At 33.7% G+C, this 22,470-nt stretch overlaps 3 protein-coding genes across 6 annotated transcripts in view; 2 read left to right on the top strand and 1 right to left on the bottom strand.

Moving 5' to 3' along the window:
• Nucleotides 1–22,470, bottom strand: part of LOC113068554 (gephyrin-like) — a 1,122,288-nt gene that overhangs the window by 486,340 nt on the left and 613,478 nt on the right. The gene's annotated exons all lie outside the window — the stretch shown is intronic.
• LOC113068582 (transcription factor GATA-4-like) lies at nucleotides 1,243–9,831 on the top strand. Its single transcript, XM_026241361.1, has 6 exons — nucleotides 1,243–1,933; nucleotides 6,331–6,497; nucleotides 7,765–7,890; nucleotides 8,050–8,131; nucleotides 8,257–8,378; nucleotides 9,698–9,831. The coding sequence occupies exons 1-6, from the start codon at nucleotides 1,414–1,416 to the stop codon at nucleotides 9,812–9,814; spliced, it is 1,134 nt and encodes a 377-aa protein (XP_026097146.1). The 5' UTR covers nucleotides 1,243–1,413; the 3' UTR covers nucleotides 9,815–9,831.
• LOC113068573 (squalene synthase-like) lies at nucleotides 10,350–21,987 on the top strand. Of its 2 annotated transcripts, XM_026241351.1 has the most exons (8): nucleotides 10,350–11,663; nucleotides 15,190–15,287; nucleotides 15,950–16,133; nucleotides 18,305–18,433; nucleotides 18,511–18,702; nucleotides 19,759–19,935; nucleotides 21,138–21,290; nucleotides 21,546–21,770. In XM_026241351.1, the coding sequence occupies exons 1-8, from the start codon at nucleotides 11,565–11,567 to the stop codon at nucleotides 21,768–21,770; spliced, it is 1,257 nt and encodes a 418-aa protein (XP_026097136.1). In that variant the 5' UTR covers nucleotides 10,350–11,564. The 2 variants fall into 2 exon arrangements, with proteins under 2 accessions (XP_026097136.1, XP_026097135.1); XM_026241350.1 differs by lacking the exon at nucleotides 10,350–11,663 and having other exon boundaries at nucleotides 15,025–15,287; nucleotides 21,546–21,987.

Genomic DNA, 22,470 nt, shown 5'->3' on the forward strand with positions numbered 1-22,470 from the left:
TCTCTTCAAGTGAGCATGAAGACTTTCACAATGTGCATATTGTTTTTTTTTATAATAGCAATTTTACCATATTTCAGGTTTTTATTGTCAATACTGATTCAGAATAAAAACAAAACAGCTATTCTGAAATCTAATTCTGCAATTAGACAAAAAAAAGTTTTTTAAACAGGAAACGACGTAAAATAATAATGAAGGATCATTGGAGACGCATAATTGTAAATTAGGAAAGAAACGGACACCAAGTCTGAGTTTGTTTATAAAGAACAGCAAAATGACGGAAAATATTCCGATAAATATTAGAAAAATAAATAAAATATGACGTAGAATGTTTGTAAAAATGATTTACATATTATTGTATCACTAGTATATCAAATATGATAACAAGTTATGAGTAACATGATTTTGGTTTTATACTTTTACGAGTGTCATGAGAGGCATGATAAAGTTCTGCGTATAGTTTATACTAACTTGAGAAAATCACAATGTAAATAGCTCTCAGGCAATAACGATGTATTATAAGTTCATATCTGAATGTAATTCTTAGCAAATTATATTGTGTAATTAAATAATTTCGATACACTGTCCAGACATTTAAGCATTTTAGTTCGGAAAGATTTAAACTCTTCCCTGCTTTTCTCTAATTTCTCTTCTCCTTTGCTTGTCTCGCGACATTAATGTAATTTAATCAAATCATTTATTAAGGCTCTCAGTCAAGTAGGTTTCATCTTTAGATGTGAATTTTTCATGCATTCTTTTAATTTATGCAAATTTCCTGCAATACTGGAAATAATTGATTTCCTCCTGGAAGGAATCCAATTCAATTGGGTAAAAAAAAAAAAAAAATAATAATAATAATAATAATAATAATAATATATATATATATATATATATATATATATATATATATATATATATATATATATAATTTTAAGTGTTTTTTAAGTAGCTACCAGAACGTATGTTTTTCTAAAGAACTAAAAATTATTAGCAAAGAGTTTTATATGACCATATTTATTATTTAAATGGAGTCTTTATTTATAAAAGTAGAATCCAGGATTAATTCGTCTGCACATGCGCAAATATACATATTGCAGTTATTATTACGCGTATAATTAAATGTCGTACATGAACTGTTGTATGCATTATATGCTTCATAACGCTCCTTATACGCATCATAATGACTGTAGGTTTTTTCTCGGAATATTTTGTTCGTGTAAACGAGGTCGGTGACCCGAGCGGGACTGAGATGTGCTTTACTGGAGGCGGAGAGATTGGGAGGAGTGCTGGGAGAGACTTCAGTGGACTCTCCACCCTCATCTTCCTCTGAGTCAAGTGAAGCAGAAATGCTCCCGGCGGGCGCAGGGTGAAGGTCAGCCCGGTGAGATCGAGTGGAGTGATCGCTCACCCGTGGACATGTATCAAGGCGTAACGATGACCACGAACCACGGACCCGCGTCTTACGAGCCCGGTTTCCTCCATAACGCCGTCTCCGCCGCGGCTTCGCCGGTGTACGTGACGCCCACCCGGGTCACCCCGATGATCCCGGCGCTGCCGTACCTCCAGACGCCGCAGCAGAGCAGCCCGGTGTCCGCGCACTCGGGATGGGCGCAGTCGGGCGCGAACGCGGTCGCTTCTTACAGCTCCGCCGGCGGGCACCATCATTCCCCGGTCTCCAGGTTCACGTTCTCCACGAGCCCGACGTTAACCTCTTCGGCCCGGGAGACGGGGAGTTACTCGAGTCCGCTGAACATCTCCGCTGGCGGGCGGGAACACTACGGGACGCGCGGTCTGAGCGGATCCTATCACAGCGGGTACCCGGCCTACGTGAGCCCGAGCATCGGAGGCTCGTGGACGGCGTCGCACTTCGACAGCTCCGTGCTGCACAGCCTCCAGAGCGGAGGAGCGCCCGGTGCCCCGCGACACCCGAGCTTAGGTCAGCATTCGGAATGATTTCTAATGCACTTTTTATTAACCCTATCGATACATTATAAATAAAGTCAAATAGAGTAAAAAAAACAAAAAAAAAACATGACATTTTAAAGCAGAAAGACTTTCGTAAAGCTTACTCCAATATTTTTTTATTTGCAACTTTGAAAAATGTTTTTTTTACAGTGATGTATTTTTGGTAAAAGCCATGTTTGAGATCTTCAAATTAGGTAGAAATTTAAGAGAGAAAAAAAAAGCCTGATGTGCATTTAGGGTTGCACGTGCTATTTTACGAACTTTAATAATTAAAAAAATATATATTTATTTTTACTGATATAGGATTGAATTACAATTATTTAACGCTTATAAATGTGCTACTAATTTTATCTGTTCCTTACGTGAATGTATTTAATTGTTGATGAAGCTTTATAAAATAGTGAAAGAAAGAAAGAAAGATATATAATATTTTTTTCAAGGTTGCATTGCGTTTAAAAAGCATGTGTGACAAACTACAAAATAAAAATGATATATTATTTTTTTACGTTTTAATCCTATTTTCATAATATCATAATAATTCAGTTTTGTCAGATCACCTAAAATTGCTTTACGTGTTAAAATAAATGTAGTTTGGGATTTAATGCGTATAAACAGCAGCTTTAAGAAAATATGCTGTCTTTTGGGCCTTATACAATTTTGCAGATTTATTATTATTTTATTTTTATGAAAGACATCAACAGTCTTGTACGTAATCAATGTATGTGAACCCATAATTTATATGATTTCACTCTGACCGAGTTTGACATAATAACTTGTGCAAAAATAGGATCTGAATCTGAATATAGACCAATACAACACAATTAAACGTGCAGCTGTCACTTTAAATAACTTTGATTGTGTGCGATCCGTCAACGATTAATGTTATATTGAATAATTACTGGATTGCTTTAGTATAATTACATTAATATCAGTAGCAATTAATAATCATAATAAAGGGGAAATAACAGCTTGTGCATTTACTGCTATCGTCATTTTACTCGTTTCTTGCGTTTAATATGAACGTATTTATTGTTGCTTAAACTTTAAAACACGATTATAAATAGTCAAGAACATTATTTTAGAAAGCATGAGGATGAAAAACTACAACATATATAAGAATAATAAGAATTACATTTATTTTCAGATGCAGTCGAGATCGTTTATCGTTTATATTTACTTAAAGACATAATGTCTGATGATTATAAATCATGCAAAATCTATTATTTTTTGTCTTAATACGTGAATTTTTTTATTATTATTTGCATTTCATGAAGAGAAAGCACTTTAATTCAAAAACGAAAATTAATCAAACACGGGATAATTTTTATTTATTTATTATATATATATATATATATATATATATATATATATATATATATATATATATTTTTTTTTTTTTTTAAAGTATGCTCTGTTTATTTTATGGCTAAATAAATTAAATTGTTTTTACGGCATGTATATGATTACTTTTATTTGCGAGAGACGTTTAAAACATTAATTATAATTAATTCATAATATAATTCACAGTATAACTGTAAGCGATACTTTCATTCAATAAAACCAAAAGAAGAAAATGAATAAATTACGTCTCGGATAAAATACATAATGTTAGCTATATTTAATTTGGTAATTTTTATACATACTCCAGGATTACTAAGGGTTAAATTAAAAAATATTAGCCTCTTAGATTCGTTCTGACGACTGTTAAAGAATTAACATATCTAAAGTTTGACTTGTTTGTGTGTGTGTGTACTAAAAATTAAATTCAGCATGAGTATAATTCATACTGACTTTTTTTTGCGTTCAACTTAGCTCTTTTAAATCCTGTTAATATTCTACCCGAGGTTAAATTAACCTAATAAATGCAATTTTATTGTATATTTGAATAGATCATATTAAATAGTGAACTCAGAGTGATGCATTATCACATATCTGTGTGCATGATAAATGATGTTTGCCTTAGAAATCAAATAAACTATAGTAGCAGGTTTTTCATTAAACCTAATAACTGACAGGAATCCTGTGCTATTAATATTCTGTCATAAATGACCGGTGGACTTTAACACGCGACTGAAAGAAGCTTCAGTTCATTTCTCTTTGGCTTTGTTTTCTGTCTAAGTGTGTGATCTGCAGTCATTAACCCTGAACAATCTGTTATTTGTCAGTCGAGCTGAAGGATTGCTGAGGCTTTTGTGTGGATTGAAATCTCAAGGTTAGAGCTGCTGTCAGACTGGAGTAAAGGCCACTTACAGCGATATGTTCTGAGAACGTTGTGCTCACGTTGTGGGAACGTTCTATTTTAGAATTCCGCAAACATTATTTGGAACGTTCGGAAACAAGAAGTTACATTTAAAAATGTTACATGAACGTCCAACTGAAATGCTTTGGAAAAATATGATTTTATTTTTTTGTATGAGTTTTGAAAACATTATTTCTCAAAGTTTTTTGTTTGATGTTTTAAAATGCAAGCGTTAAAGGAACATTCCATTTTTATAAATTTGCTATTATGGGAATGCTACTTTTGAGTGCTCTCTTACATTAACAGTGTATGAATAATGTTTTAATGCATTTTTAAACATGATTAAAGAACCGATATTTCTGAAACATTCTATTTATGTTTTTTAGTTATTGCAGTCTTTTCAGTTTTTTTTTATTGCACTTTTTTATTGTTGCACTGATTATGTTTATCTATTTTATTGTTTACTGCTTTATTATTGCAGTGATAGTTTTTTTATATATATATATATTGCACATTTTTTTATTATTGCAATTTTTATTTTTATTTTGTACTATTTTTATAATGTATAAATCGCTATATAAATGTAAGGAATTAATAATTATTTATTATTATAATTGCAGTTTCTTTTGTGTTTGCAGAAACTTTTTTTATATCAATGTTTAGTGTTTTTATTATTGCATTTACTGTATATATATTTTTTTATTTCACTGTTTTATTATTCAAGCTTTAATAGTTTTTAAAAATCTATTTTTATTATATTATATTTCATTTATAAGTTGTACATTTTCTGTGTTGTCAAAATGATTTGCAACTTGCTGTAAAAACTGAAAAGATTGCAATAACAAGATACTCGTGCAAAATAAAAATAGACAATACTCTATGCAAATGCAAAATAAATAATAAAAATAAACGCTGTAATAGATAAAAAAAACAACAACATTGAAATAATAACAATCTGTCCTCTGATTGATCAGTGTTCATAAAGAAGTGGATCACAGAGCTTGTTTCTGTGTCGGGTTGTTGTGTGACAGATGATGTATGATGCTGAATGCATGAGAGTAAAGCTAACAGCTTGTTAAATGTGTTTGAAAGCCTGAAGAATGGTTTAGTGAGAGACACGTGTTTGTCTCATTTGTCCACATCGGTCCGTCGCTCAGTGATGTAGTTAAATCTGTCATACATCAGCACTGTTTCCATTCAGAAAGATTAGCTGAGTTTGAGCAGGACAGGCTCTTATGTGTGATCTGGATTCAGTCTGTCACACGCTTCATGAGCAACAGCGCCACCTGCCTGTGAGGTGAAACATCACTTTTGCAATATTTTTTTTATTATTGCAGAATGCAATTTTGCACTTGTTTTTATTATTGCATTTATTTCCATTTTTTTATTGCAGTCTTTGCGGTGTTCAAAGAAAGTTTATTTTATATTTTGCATACTTGTTTTTTATCGGTGTGTATTTTTTTTTTTTTGCACTTTTTATTATTGCATTGATTATATTTATTTATTTTAATTTTTCACTGCATTGCGGTATTAATTTTTATTTATTTTGCATAGTTTTATCATTGCAGTGTTTTCAGTGTTTGCAGAAAGTAAATAGTTTTATTTTGCATTCATTTTTATTATCGCAGTGTTTAATTTCTTTTTCATTTTGCAAAATTTTTCTTGTTTTTACAGAAAGTATGTTTTTTTTGCATTATTCTTTATAATTGCATTGTGTATTTTTTCACTTTTTATTATTGCATTGATTATATTTATTATTTTATAATTGCCATATTTTCTGTGTTTTATAGTTTTTATGATTGCTGAGTTTATTTATTTTATTTTGCACTTTTTCATTATTGCTGTGTTTATATTATATCAGTTTTTTCAGGGTTTGCGGAAAGTTTATTTTGCATTTTTTTCATTATTGCACTCTTTTTAGTGTCTGCAGCAAGTTGCCAATTTGGCAACAAAAGTTTTTTTTTTTTTTTTTGACTAGATTAAACTAGCACCAGATTACAGATGCTTTTCTACAGAATCGAGAGGTGTCTGTGAAATGCAGTGAGCTCAGAGCAGGTCAGATGAGGACTTTGATTGTGGTTTTGTGTGAATATGAATATGCATGAGTGTGTGTGTGTGTCTCTCCTCAGAGCTGCTGGATGATTTCTCTGAGGGTCGTGAGTGTGTGAACTGTGGGGCGATGTCCACTCCTCTGTGGCGGCGGGACGGGACGGGTCATTACCTGTGTAACGCCTGCGGTCTCTACCACAAGATGAACGGGATCAACCGGCCGCTCATCAAACCGCAGAGACGACTGGTGTGTTTCACCAACTAACAACATTCATGTGATTTCAGCCTTAACATCTATGCATGTATGATAAATAAGAATAGCACATGTTATAGGAAGTAGAGTACACTACAGTTCCTATCATAATTAATAAGAGGGAGATAATGACATAATATGGAGCGTGCAAGAACTTTGCTTCAACCTAATTTATTTTCAATATACTACTGCAGGGCTTTTTTTTTTTTTTTGCACGATTTTTACTATTGAAAAATTATATATCTCTATTGTATATATTAAAAACTTTTTTGCACTACTTTTTTTATTATTGCAGTGTTTAATTTATTAATGTTCCATTAATTTTTATTATTGCAAGGCTATTTCTGTGTTTTATATATTTATTATTGCAGAGTTTTTGTCTATTTTGAACTATTTTTTAATTGAAAAGTTTATTTTTGCACTATTTTTATTATTGCATTTATTATTTCAATATTTTCAGTGTTTGCAGCACTTTTTTAATTTGCACTGTTTTTGATTATTTTTTATTGTTTGCAACAAGTTTATTTTTATTTTGCATTACATTTTGTTTGTAAAGTCTTTATTTAGAATTTTTTTTATTATTATTTCAGTGTTTTTTTTTTCACTTTTTCATTGTTTGCAGTAAGTTTATTTTTTATTTTGAATTGAATTTATTATTATTTTTAATTATTGCAATGGGTTTTTTTTTGTGATTCCGGCAATTTTTTTTATTACTTTTTTATTATTACAGTGTTTATTTTATACATTTTCCATTTGTTTTTATTATTCCAAGGCTATTTCTGTGTTTTTAGTTACTTCTTTTTATTATAATTAATATTTGAGTTTCTTTTCTATTTTGCACTATTTTTGTCATTGAAAAGTTTATTTTTGCACTATTTTTATTATTGCATTTATTATTTCACTATTTTCAGTGTTCGCAGCACTTTTTTTAAATTTGCATATTTTTTGATAATAAGTTTATTTTTTATTTTGGATTACATTCTATTAGTGCAGTCATTGTTTAGATTTTTTTTTATGATTGCAGTGTTAAAAAGTGTTTTATTACTATTATTATTGTAATTTTTTTTTTTGCACTTTTTTCTTTGTTTGCAGCAAGTGTATTTTTTATTTTGCATTGCATTGTATTTATTTTTTTAATTATTGCAATGGTTTCAGTTATTTATTGACTGATTTTTTTGCATTACTTTTTTTGCAATGTTTTGGAGGTTTAACTCATATTTGTAGACTATCCCTAACCTGCTGGTTTCTGTCTCTCGGTCAGTCTGCGTCCAGACGGGTTGGTTTGTCCTGCACTAACTGTCAGACGAGCACAACTACTCTCTGGAGACGTAACGCAGAAGGAGAGCCGGTCTGCAACGCCTGCGGTCTCTACATGAAACTCCACGGGGTGAGACAGACAGACAGAAAAACACTTGATTTAGTTTAGGTATCGAGTTTAATTTTTCCTTTGGCAATGCAGATGTGCAGTTTATGTGCCCAAAACTCTGTAGAAGCATGTGTGACCAGCAGATGGAGTCAGAGAATGAGTTTCTGCTCCTCTGTTCAGGTTCCTCGTCCTCTCGCCATGAAGAAAGAGGGGATTCAGACCCGAAAACGCAAACCCAAAACTATCAGCAAGTCCAAACCTGGTGAGTGCAGACACTGATCACTGAACACAACAGAACACTCTTCTCCTTCGTCTCACTCTCTAAAGCACGTCAAGTCAGAATCCAGAATCAGTGATTGTGACCTTTGACCTGTGTGTGATTTGTAGGGTCATCTGAGGGTCAGACGCCGTCCAGTGCTGCGAGCTCCAGTCCCACAGAGGAACCGCGGTCAATAAAGACGGAACCGGACACAGCGTCAATCTACACACACCATAACATGAACACAGCGGTCAGTAAACACACACACACACACAGACACACACACACGCAGACACACACACGCAGACACACAGACATACACACACACACACACACACACACACACACAGACACACACACACACACACACACACACACTCACACGCACACACAGACACAGACATAGACACACACACACACACACACACAGACACACACACACAAACACACACACACAGACACACACACACACACACACAGACAGACACACACTCACACACACACACACAGACAGACACACACACTCACACACAAACAGACACACACACACACAGACACACACACAGACAGACAGACACACACACAGACAGACAGACACACACACACACACACACACGCACACACACAGACACACACACACACACACACACACACACCCAGACACACACACACACACACACACACACACACGCACACACACACAAACACACACTTACTGCAATTTTATACATAAAGATTCCTTTACAAGTATTATAAACAGTCATTGAAATAAAATACAACGTATAATCTATTTCATTAATACATTAATTAATATTACTATTTAAATATACACAATTTGTATTTATAAATCTTAATATTAATTTAAATATGAAATCTAATAAATATTTTTAGGCGGAATTTGTTTTCTCTTTTGTCTTTTCACATTAATTAAGGCAGTACATATATATATATAAATCTATATAAATTAAATACATACAATTTGTATTTATAAATATTATAAATAGTAATATTAAATATATTAAATATTTTATAAATATATTCACAAATTCAGGTAGCTTTTCATTTCTTTTAGAGTTCATGAAAAAGTAAATATATGCATTAAATTCAATTTTATTTCAATTCAATTCAGTCCATATATATATATATATATATATATATATATATATATATATATATAATATTAAGGAAAATATTGAATATATTTAATATTTTATATATTTAACAGTTTCCAAAACTTGAAAAATGATATTATATTGTGTATATATAGTTACTTCTGTAATTTACAATATTTTTAACATAATGTATAATATGTCCATAAATAACAATTGCAACATCAAATATAATACTTGCATTATAATAAATAATAATAACAATAAATGTATAATTACAGTATATGTATTCAATTTGATTTAAAATAAAATTAATGATTTTTAAGCTTCTTTCGTTTTGAAATCTCTAAATATCCAAGTTCTTAATTAAAGGTGTATCTACAGTTATTCGTTTATTAAATGCTTTTGTCTAAAGTGAATAAAACTCCAAACAGACGGCGTCTTTCCTTCATCCTTCCAGGTTTCTGGATTTCCGTCTTATCTGGGAACTCCAAGCTCAGGTTCTGCTCTCAAGCTTTCTCTGAGTGGATCTTCTAGCTCCAAAAGTGAAGCGTGGAACAGTCTGGTTCTGGCATGAGGAACCTCAGAGGTGAAGATCAGGTCCATCTGGAGTTTCAGTGCTGGATTCACATCGACAGATCCGCCGTTGATCAGAAGCAGAAAACCCTGGAGCCAATCACAGAAACCAGAGACCGTTCAGTCGCAGCAGATCAGGAGAACATTATATAACTCTATGGACTCACAGCATCTGCTTTACTCCTCTTAACATTGGTTTCATTCATATTTCAAACCCTCTGAGTGGCATTGGGTTGCGTTAGACACTTTAAAGCAATAGTTCACCCAAAAATTTAAATAAGCTTCATCCAAGATTTTGATGAGTTTGTTTCTTCGTCAGATTTGGAGAAATGTAGCATTGCGTCACTTGTGCAATGCAAGTGAATGGGTGCCGTCAGAAAGAGAGTCAAAAAGTGAGAAAGGGGAGAAATCTGCACAGATCAAGCAGTGTTTAAACAAATATGTGTCTGGATTTTAATGTGAGAGACAACAGCAGATGCACTTTTCCACTGAGGAAGTGTTATTATGGATTATAGACTCCGTTTTTTTGAGTTAAAAACATCTTTAAAGCTGGATTTGACTCATCTTTTGTCTTCTCCAGATGTTTTCTGATGGACTGTGGATTATTGTGATGTTTTTAGCAGCTGTTTGGACTCTCATTCTGACGGCACCCATTCACTTGCAGTAAACAAGTGATGCAATTTGTCCAAATATGATGTAGAAACAAACTCATCTTCATCTTGGATGAAGCCAATTTCATTTTTGGGTGAACTATTGCTTTAAAAAAAAAAAAAAAAAAAAAAAAAAAAACTTTTCTCAAGGACATGTAGTAACTTTTTGTGGTTTGTTGTTGTGACATTTTTAAAGCAGAACTCTTGAGAGACAATATTTAAATGAAGCACTCCAGCGGATTCCTTTCCTAAACACTTTATCTGCAGGAAACATTTATTTTCTTTCTTCATTGTCATGATGAACATGTCTACGAGCTGATCGAACTTGCAATGTGTTAATCCTGCTCACATCTGACTCAAACTTTCGTGTTTTTTTTTTTTTTTTCATTTTCTTTTTAAGAAAACTTAGATTTGATGCAGTTTAGGTTTTTCATATTTGATGGCATCTATTATGAAGACTGTTGAGTCGACCTGAAACCTTTGCATTAGCAGCCAGACACACCACTGAAGCCACTTCCTTTAAACTTGTTAAACAAAATAACCCTCAAACACAAATGTTACTTCCTTTTCAAATCTAAAAAAAAAAGAGACTAAACCCCATTTTCACTACAGCTGAGCTCCTATTCTTGTATCAGATTTTTAAACCTTCTTATATTTATTTCCTTAAAGAAACAGGGTTACAGTTTGTCTTTCCAACTGGAGAGGTTTCAGAAGTCAGTTAAAACTTATGATATCTTATTATATTATTTCTCATGCACATGTGATTATTGTCTTGTAGTAGCGTTCTTTAAATGTAAATATAACTGTACACCAAACTACTCACTCCACGTTTAACTGTTGTTGTGCATCGTCATCACCCCTCTGACCAATCAGTGCCTCGCACTTGTTCAAGGCGGGCCATCACGCCAGTGGCTCTCGCCGCTCATTGGTCCATGCGCTCTAAACCCATGACGCCTCAGCCAATCAGAGGAGTGAGTGGATCGTGTGAGTGAGGGATAGCGCAGGTAAACTCATCCGATGCTGAACTGGATCTGTGTAGAGTTTGAATGGAAATCAAGCTCACCTGTTTAGAAAAGCGTCCTCATAAACACACGCGGGGAAATGGACTTCCTCAAGTCTCTAGGTCACCCGGAAGAAATAATCAACCTCTTTAAATACAAAATAGGAGGCTGTCGGTCTGTAATGCCTAAACTGGATTATGTAAGTAAATGCATATTTTGAGCGTTCATCTTTAATATTCATCATTGTGAGTGCATATGCATCTGTCACGATGCATGTCAGATTTAATAAAAACACTTCTTTTAAGCACAGATTAAATGACTTTACATCAGTTCTGCATCTAAAGACGTGGACGTCTCCTGTCAGATGTCAAATAGACGTTTAGAAGATGTCTTTAAGATGTTTATGATGTAAAACTGACATCTTTAACTCAGAGTTGTTCTCTATACCTCTAGATGTCGCTGCATCTTTATTTTGTAAATACATGTAAATATAAATAAAATGCACATTTAGTTTAATGGCACATATATGCTTTTAAATCTACATTAAAGTATTTAAAACTGTATTGCATCAATAATTATGTGCGTTTAGATGATGTTTGGTTTGCTAACCTTTTATTGCTAATACAAGAGATTCGAAAAAACTCCCGGTTTAATCAATGAAGCTGTCTAAATACTGCACAAATAAAATAATCTCTTACTTACATCATACGTACATCTGCACTTTGTTGTTTATGATGAGAGAATTTGCGAGAGCAGAATAAACAAAACTTTCAGCGATGACTCGCCTGAAGGCCTCTGATTGGCTGCCTGATAGTGATCGTTTATATGACATCTGCATTTGCATCTGAAAGACATAATCTTTAAAGTGTTTGCTCATCTGCAATACATCTATAGATCGTTTCCTATCAGAGGTCAAATAGACGGTCAGAAGACATCTTAAAATAGGTCTATCAGAGCCTTTCTTTATTTTCGCCATATCTCATCTTTGCATTATGATTTCGTTTTAGGCGGTATGGTCTGACAATGTTTTCTTTATCCCGCTGCATTTTGTAAGATTATATTCAGTTTTTTACGCTAATTTTTCATTATTTTCATGCCTAGCCTGCTATGCCACACCATGTTAACTGGCCAAACATACCCATAATTCTTTGCGTTCTGATGACGTTGTCGCCCAGTTGGTCACATGTGTTAGCGATCTGTAGAGGTTAAAACCAAGGGGCAAGGAACTCGGCCGGAAGTTGAAGTCGGGTGGGGGCTGCCATCTTTTAGCAGAACTTCACTTGCGTTAGCATTCCCATTGACTCCCATTCATTTTGGCGTCACTTTGACAGCGAATAACTTTACATCTGAGGCGTTTAAAGACTCTGTTTGTCCATTATTTATTTCTAAAGATACACGACAATGTATAAAGGGCTCCATTACCTTCTATGTTACATTATGGCCCCGTATAAACAGTTTTTGTAAAATATAGGCTAACGATTGCGTCATAACCACTCGACTCTCTGTCGCATTACCGTACAGACAGGAGGAGAAGCTCGCAGGCAATTAACTTAATATGGCGTACTGGCGTTACATTTTAAAATACTATACAAAATAATTAATCAGAATACTTACTCCTGCTCACTCACGACAAAGAACTCCCCGCTCAAGCTCGCTGTCTCTGCAAGATTAACGATGGCAGTTTGCACGCACAGCTACTAGAAGATTTACATCTGCCAGACAGGTTGCTGACGTCGTCAAGCTTCGTTTGAGTCTGCGCGTCAGAAACGGAAGTGCTAAAAAACGCTAAAACTGGGCTTCATTTGTCTCAATTGAGTTCCAATGGGGTCGCTGTGTCCATTTCTTTTACTGTCTATGGTTAAAACAGCACAGGACCGTCATGGGATTCCCAGAGTCCCAGAGAACTGGAGCGGGTTCGCGAATCATTTGAGTCAGTTTGGGAGTTCGGAGCGGGTTAGCGAATCATTTAAATCAGTTTGGGAGTTAGGAGCAGGTTCGTGAGTCATTTGAGTCAGTTTTGTAATCGCGAATCATTTAAATCATTTCGGGAGTTCGGAGCGGGTTCGCGAATCATTTGAGTCAGTTTGGGAGTTCGGAGCGGGTTCGCGAATCATTTTAGTCAGTTTGGGAGTTCGGAGCAGGTTCGCGAGTCATTTGAGTCAGTTTGGGAGTTCGGAGCGGGTTCGCGAATCATTTGAGTCAGTTTGGGAGTTCGGAGCGGGTTCGCGAATCATTTGAGTCAGTTTTGTAATCGCGAATCATTTAAATCATTTCGGGAGTTCGGAGCGGGTTCGCGAATCATTTTAGTCAGTTTGGGAGTTCGGAGCAGGTTCGCGAGTCATTTGAGTCAGTTTTGTAATCGCGAATCATTTAAATCATTTCGGGAGTTCGGAGCGGGTTCGCGAATCATTTTAGTCAGTTTGGGGATCGCGAATCATTTGAATCATTTCGGGAGTTCGGAGCGGGTTTTTTTTTTTTAAAGAAGTCTCGTCTGTTCGCCAAGCCTGCATTTATTTGATCCAAAATACAGCAAAAGCAGTAGCTAATATTGTCAATCATTTTTACTATTTAAAATATATGTTTTCTGTGTGAATCTGTGTTAAAGTGTCATTTATTTGATGCTCCGCTGTATTTTCAGCATCATTCCTCCAGTCTTCAGTGTCACATGATCTTCAGAAATCAGAATAATATGATGATTTACTGCTCAAGAAACATTTATGATTATTATCAATGTTGAACACAGTTGATGAGAATTTTGTCAGGAACAGCATTTATCTGAAATAGAAATATTTTGTAACATTATAAATGTCTTTGTCATCAACTTATAGCATCCTTCCTAAATAAATATATTAATCTCTATAAATCATCCCCTCTCCCCAAAAAAATAAAATAATTAAAAATAAAATAAATAAAAATAAAAAAAACTCCAAGCTTTTGAATGATACATATAAAGTTTCAAAATCTTTTTATTTCAAATAAATGCTGATCTTTGGATATTTCTATTCATCAAAGAATCCTGTTTTAAATATTGTTATTATTAATAATTATACATATTTTTTGCGCATCAAATCATTATTTTAGAATGATTTCTGAAGATCATGTGACACTGAAGACTGCAGGGGAGCATCACAGAAATACATTACAGTTTACAATATATTAATATAGAAAGCGATTATTTTAAATAGTATAATAATATTTCACAATATTAGCTACTTCTTTTGCAGTATTTAGGATAAAATAAATGCAGGCTTGGTGCACAGAAGAAAAAAAATAAATCTTACTGTGCAAAAAACTTTTGGCTGGTAGTTTACAGTTGGTCCCATGCACAGTTCAGAGTAGGTGTGTCCTAACTGCCTGAAAACACGCGCGTGTTAGAGCTGGGAGGAGAATCGAACCCCAGCCAATAGTAAAGCCTCGGTAGTCTGTTTACATTTTAGTCGTGCGTTTGCGCGTAAACACGCGCTCGGAGCGACGGGCGTTTAATCGCCTCTCGTGCGAATGACTTTAAATAAAGTTTAAGAGCGTAAAGGAAAGCAAGAGTTGCAGGAGCTCGCTCGCACATGGCTGGAGTCGTCGGTAAGAGCTCCGTGTCGTTCTCCGTGCTCAAGCGCTCGTTCTCGCTGCGCGGCTCGGTGCTCACGGGCGGGTGTCGGCTGGTGACCCGTCCTCATCCTCACCCGCTCCGGACTCACCGACACCCCGCGTCTGTGTGCTTCTCCTGCCAGGACTCCATGAGCGAGACCCTGCGGAGCTGCTACGCGTATCTGAACCAGACCAGCCGGAGCTTCGCGGCGGTGATCCAGGCCCTGGACGGAGAGCTACGGTAAGATCCGCGGAGCGCTGCGGGAGACGCGTCACCTCCGCCGGTACACTACAGCGGTGCAGCGGGGGGTTAGAGATTAAGCACATTCACATTTTGGGCGCACTTAGGTGTGCTTCACTTGTTTGCAAGATCTGTGGTTATATATAAACGACCTTGAGGAGCATGTGCTTTCTAGATAAGTCTATTCTATAACAAAATACATACAGTAAGTCTTCCTTATTGCATATCTATTTTTGTATATGCATGCATGAAAAAGAGCAGATTTCTGTATGTGACTTGCATTAAAGAAGTCATACACATCTGGCATTTTGCATGCATGAGAAATTTTTAAAGACATTTCTTCTGCTCATCAGGGCTGCATTAATTTGATCAAAAATACAGAAAAAAACTGTAATATTGTGATTGCAATTTAAAATAATTGTTTTCTATTTTAATATACTTTAAACTGTAATCTATTTCTGCGATGCACAGCTGTATTTTCAGCATCATTCCTCAATTCTTCAGTGTCACACGATCTTAGGAAATCATGATAATGTGATGATTTATTATCTATCCCGTCATGCCCTGTGTGGAGTCTGCAAACCCTTCAGAGTGTCCCGATCAAAAGTCACGCAGATGCTCAGAGACCGTGTTTGTTTAAATCATCGGCGTCTCTCACTCAGGCATGCCGTGTGTATTTTCTACCTGGTTCTGCGAGCTCTGGACACGGTGGAGGACGACATGAGAATCCCGCTGGAGAAGAAGGTCCCGTTACTGCAGGACTTCCACTCGTTCCTCTATCAGCCCGAATGGAGCTTCGCCGAAAGCCGAGAGAAAGATCGACAGGTGCTGGAGGATTTCCCCACGGTCAGTCAACACAATACATCACAACAATAGCAAAAACTAAACCTTAGTAAACCTTAGTTTTTGCAAAAAGAGAGTCAATGAAACCTGTTTTAGGAGTATTTTTGCATCATTGTGCATTAGAGATCAACCGATATATCGATTTACCGATATTTTCCCCGATATCTAAGCATTTGACCATTGTTAATTGGTAGAGCATTGCGTTAGCAGTGCTAGGTTATGGGTTCGATTCCCAGGGAGCACATGTTAGGTAACAAATGTTAGCCTGAATGCACTGTAAGTCGATTTGGATAAAAGTGTCTGCTAAACGCATAAATTTAATTTAATCGGATATCGGTTTTGTGATATCGGATTCACCGATTAAACGCTGAATTGAATTCTCTCTCTGTTGTAAATTTGCTCCATCATTAGTCTTGTGAAGACGCTTACATATGATGAATTTTTGCTTATAAACATAAAATAAATACAACTCAAAAATACAAAATTAAATACAAAATAAAATAAATTTTTGACGCAAACGATCGCAGTTCTGTGTAACTGCATCTAGGACAAAACTTGAATAATTTTAATAGAACATTCCAGTTAAAAATGCAATAAAATGCATTGTTTTGTTTTATTCAGAGAATATTATTCAGTGAATTAAAATTATCCAGTGATTTATTATTGATTATTAAACAGCTTGAAAACCAAAAATGAAGTTGATATGACTGACATGTCCTTTATTTATGTTCTCCATTTGAAAACATTAGACATTCTTCATTTATTTTGGTTATTGTTAATATTGTTAATGTTGTTTCTGTTGTTGTAATATAAAGATTAAATTTAACATGAAAGACCATTTTTTAACACTTAAAAATATAAAGATGATTGAAAAGAGGAAAAACCAAAGTGAAGTATGTTTACCCAGTCATTAATTTATTTTATAACAGTTAATGAATATCGGTTCTGCATATCGGTTATCGGGCACATAAACATGCAAATAATTGGTATCGGTATCGGTTGATCATTATTTTGCATGCTTTTAGGCTTTATGTTGATGATAATTAAAAGCATTTTATCCCCAAATTCTTATTGCTGTGATGAAGCATGTATAACTGTTGTTTCTCTGATGTGTCTTACTACTTAATGAAATTATATATATATATATATATATATATATATATATATATATATATATATATATATATATATATATATATTTATATATATATATATAAATATATATATATGTACACACACACACACGTTTAGCCATTTTAATTATATAGAATTTTTGTAAATTTAAAATTACACATTTTTCATTATTAATTATTAGGGAAGCACCAGAATGAAAATTCTGGGACAAATTCGGAAAAATTCTGGATGCACCGAAACCGAAAATGCTTTGTAATAATGTATTTCTTAAATAATATAAAGTAATTTTGTAAGAGTTTTTAATTTAACTCAATAATTTTAATGATGCTGAATTTAAAAAGCAAAAGCTAATAAAAAACAAAAAAACAAATTTATTGCAACACAATAAAATTGATTAGGAAATATATTGATATTAAATATTAAATATCAGTATGTTATTTTAATTCAGTTCTATGCAACAGAATCTGATCTAACTTTTTATTTTATTTTTTATTAATTATACAAACAATATATAGTCTTACAAAGCTATTATTATCAGAGCATGTGAGTTGAGCCGTGAAGGAGAGGGGGATTTATTTGCACATTATATAGTATATTATATTATATATATATTATATATATATATATATATATGTATATATATATATATATATTATATAGTAATATAATTTAATGTTTAATACCTTTTATAATGATACAGTTTTTATTTTTTAAATCAACAAATTAATATATATTTAATTTAGTATGAGAATGGGGATTTATGTATAAATCTATTAATATATTTAAAAAAAAAACATTTAATAAGACCTTTTAATTATAAAAAAAAAAAATTTAATTGAGTGAAAAAGTCCTGATGTGAACCCGTTTTCGAATTCTATTTTTATTTTGACGTAAACCAACTTGAACTTGCCGAGCCAAATTTTTCTTCATTTTGTCGTTTGCTGCTTTTTATTAAATACACTTCTGCTTGTAATAGCTTCATTACTTCATGCTTTCTTGTTTTTATTTCATGCTTTTTTGAATCGTTCCGTTTTCGTCAGATTTCGATGGAGTTCAGGAACTTGGGACTGGAGTATCAAGAGGTGATTTCAGACATCTGTCACCGGATGGGTGCGGGAATGGCCGAATTCCTGGAGAAGAAGGTGTCTTCCATGAAGGAATGGGACCAGGTAAACTACACATGTCGATTTATAGACGTGTAACTCCCCTCGTTGCATTTGAAAGCATTTCTGTTGGCTGTGTACAGTACTGTCATTACGTGGCGGGTCTGGTGGGGATAGGACTGTCCCGTCTGTTCTCGGCGTCCCAGCTGGAGGACCCTGAGGTGGGCCGGGACACAGAGCTGGCTAACTCCATGGGTCTGTTCCTCCAGAAGACCAACATCATCAGAGACTATCTGGAGGACCAGCAGGAGGGAAGGGCTTTCTGGCCGCAGGAGGTACAAGCTTTTAACCTGCTCTCGTCTTCCATGACACTTATATAAAACAGCAGCTTTGGATCCTTTACTTTACAAAAGCACAACAGCAGTATTTTAGGTTTAACTGGACTCAACTTAAATTTATGGTATTACATTATTGATATAATGTTAATATTTTATTTAGAGTTATAAAACCTGGTTTTTACCAATGTTATTTTAGTATCATTGATATAGGCTCTTGTTTATAAAAATAAAATCTAATTCAAATATTTTGTCGGTTTTTATTTTAGTTAAGGTTTTAGCAGTTTTGTTTGTTAGTTTGTTTTTTAAGTATGTCTGTTTATTTCATTTTAGGACTTAAACTGAATAAAAATGAAAAATGCTGCCTTGGGAACTGCAGTAGCTGAAATAAAATAAATATTTAATAAATAAATAAATACATATAAAATTATATTTTATTCTATTTCAGTTGTTTATATTATTTTTAAAAAATAAGTGTTTTATCATTATTTTTAAATTTTAAAGTTTTAGTAATTTTATTGTTTTTTTTGCTTTTTTGTAGTTATTTATTTAAATAGTTTTTGAACTTAAACTAAATGATTTGCATCTAGCTAAAAAAGGTTTAAGCTTTTTATATATTTTTTCTTCAGTCAATGTTTATTTTAACTAATTACATTTTAATATATTTGAATGTTTTCCTTATTAAAAAAAATTGGTAAAAGTTTTAGTAGTATATATTGAGTTTAGTTTTGTTGTGAGTTTTTGTCACTTTTTATATAAGTCTATATACATGCATATTAAATGTGACTCTTAAGTCTTAAGTCTCTGGGGTATATTTGTAGCAAAAGCTAAAAAAAAAAACATAGATTTTATGTTATGCAAAAATACACTCAAAATAATAAAAATAATGTAAATAACAATAATAATAACCATAATTGCAAACAAAAATATATCAAACATTGATTTGCCTGAAAAAAAGTTACATTTCAAGGCTTTTAACTGCGAAGGCAGCAAGAGTGACCCATAAAAATGAAGGGCCCAGAGGGTTTTAATTGCAGTGAATGATTGGTGTTTCAGGCCTGGAGTCAGTTCACGGCTCGTCTGGAGGATTTGGCTCATCCTCAGCACCTGAGCTCCGCTCTGTCCTGCCTCAACCTGCTGGTGACCGATGCCCTCCATCACGTCCCAGACGTCATCGCATACCTGTCCCGCCTCCGCAACCAGAGCGTCTTCAACTTCTGTGCCATTCCTCAGGTCTGATTTATTTCTGACACTGAGCACTGAACCTTCATCAGTTTATGTGGAGTTAAACCGGTCAGGTCTCACGCAGCGGTAATGCAATGCAAAGTTATCTAATGCTATAAAAGTGCAGATTATAGAAATGACACGCAGTGAATGCATGGTTTTAAACATGTGTTCCACTGTGATGCTTTACCATAGTTTACTATACAAACATGCACTAGATGCAGTGTTGTTGTCATTAACTAAATCTAAAATGACTAAAACTATTATTTTGAAAAATAAAAATTAAATGGGTTAAAAAAGGTAAATATATAAAAATTGTTTTAGTTAATTGCGAAGGCAAAAAAGGCAAATTAAAAGAATTTTCAAGTACAAAAGTGGCCAAAATAAAAATAAAAATGTGCAAAAGCTAAATATACATAACAAACACTAAAGTTATAAAGAAAACGTAAAATATAAAAACTAATTTAAACTTTCAGCCTTATTTTTGTTTGAAGTACTGCAGTTACTAAAATTAAAACTGAAATAAAAAAAAATTATAATATTTAAAAAAACAAACTACAAAAACAATTAAAGTAAAATTAAAAATAAAAATGAATTCGCAATAGAAAATAAAAAGTACTCATTTAATTTCAGTTACAAATGCAGTTTCTTAGTTCTGTTTATTTTAAAGTTGAAGTGCTAAAACTAAAAATGACAATTTTTTTATAAAAACTAAAGACATGAAAAAGCAAAACTCACTGAAACACACACACAAAAAAAAAACTTTAGCTTAAATTAAAAATATAAAAATAAAAACGAATTCAAAATAGAATATAAAAAACAAATTTTTATTTTATTTTTAGTTAAGGCAGTTTTTTTTTTTTCGTTTAAAGAGCAAAAACGAATAAAAAAGACTATAAAGCATACAACAAAATTACTGAAACTAAAATAAAAAAATAAAAAAAATAAAAATATAATAATAATAATAATAAATACAAAAAATAAAAGGTAAAAAGACAAACACAAAATAAAAAACGAAAATAAAAAGACTAAAACACAACAAAATGACTAAACCTAAAATTTTAATAGAAAATATAAAAATAAACTAAGCATAAAATATAATTATGTACACAAAATGTACTTATGCAATTACTAATAAAAATACATCCTGAGATAGTAAAGACAGTAAAATAACAGTGCTGACAGTAATTGTGCTGCGTTCCTCCGCTCAGGTGATGGCTATAGCGACTCTGTCGGCGTGTTACAACAATCCTCAGGTGTTTCAGGGTGTGGTGAAGATTCGGAAGGGTCAGGCTGTGACCCTCATGATGCAGGCCACAAACATGAGCGCCGTTCTGAGCATCATCGCACAATACTCTCAAGAGGTGCGTCCTGAAACACATTTCTATCATGACATCCCTCCGAGGTAATGTACACGCATGAAATAATCATCAATCGCCTCTTAGTAGATCTATACAGGTGGAGCTGGGGAAGCTGCACTAGTCATAGATTTGAATACTGAGCTGTGAGCTCATTGGCTACTGATACAGGAGAGAGCCAATCGGCTGTGCCATGTGATGATGATGTCATTGAGTTCGGCCTATAGGACTGTGCCATCGAGAGTTTCATGTCTTCCACAGATCCTGCAGAAGGTTTCCGTCACAGACCCGTCCCGGGAGAAGACGCTAGGTATCCTGAGTCTCATCCGAGAGAAGAGTGTGTCTCCAGCCGCGCTGTCGTCCCGTGCGCACCACATCTCTCCGGTCTACGTCTCGGCCGTCATGCTGTTAGCGGCGCTCAGCTGGCAGTATCTGAACGCCTCGGCCGGGCAGCCACCAGGGGGCGCAGACATGCAGGGACACTGAGAACACACCCGAAAACCGCCAGACCAACATACTTGAAAAAGACACGAGTTTGGAATGTTTCGTTTTATTTTCTGTGATGCTACATGTTGTTCAGGTCATTTTCACCCCATAATAAATATATATTTATATATATAACTTGTTTGGCTCATCAAGGCTGCATTTATTTGATCTAAAATACAGAAAAAAACAGTAATCTTGCAAAATGTTATTATAATATAAAATAATGGTTTCTGTTTTAATATACGTTAAAATATAATTTATTTCTGTGACGCAACGTTGAATTTCCATCATCATTGCTCCAGTATAGTGTCACATGATCTTCAGAAATCATGAAAATATATTGATTTATTATTAGATTTATCAATGTTTTTTTTTTTTTGTAAACTAATACTTTTTTTCCAAGATTCTTTGATGAATAAGAATTTAAAAAGAACAGCATTAATTCGAAATATAAATATTTTCCAACAATTTAAATCTTTGCTATCACTTCTTAACAATTGAACACTTCCTTGCTGAATAAAAGATTTCTTTTTTTTCTAAAAAAGGAATAATAAAATAATAAAAATTTACTGACTTTTGAACTATAGTGTATATTCTTAGAATTTTTTATTAAATAAATGCTTTTCTTTTTTACTTTTTATTCATCAAAGAATCCTGAAAAAAAAGTATCAGTTTACAAAAAAAAAAACATTGATAAATC

Source organism: Carassius auratus, linkage group LG45M (genome assembly GCF_003368295.1).
Source record: "Carassius auratus strain Wakin linkage group LG45M, ASM336829v1, whole genome shotgun sequence".
NCBI classification, from domain to species: domain Eukaryota; kingdom Metazoa; phylum Chordata; class Actinopteri; order Cypriniformes; family Cyprinidae; genus Carassius; species Carassius auratus.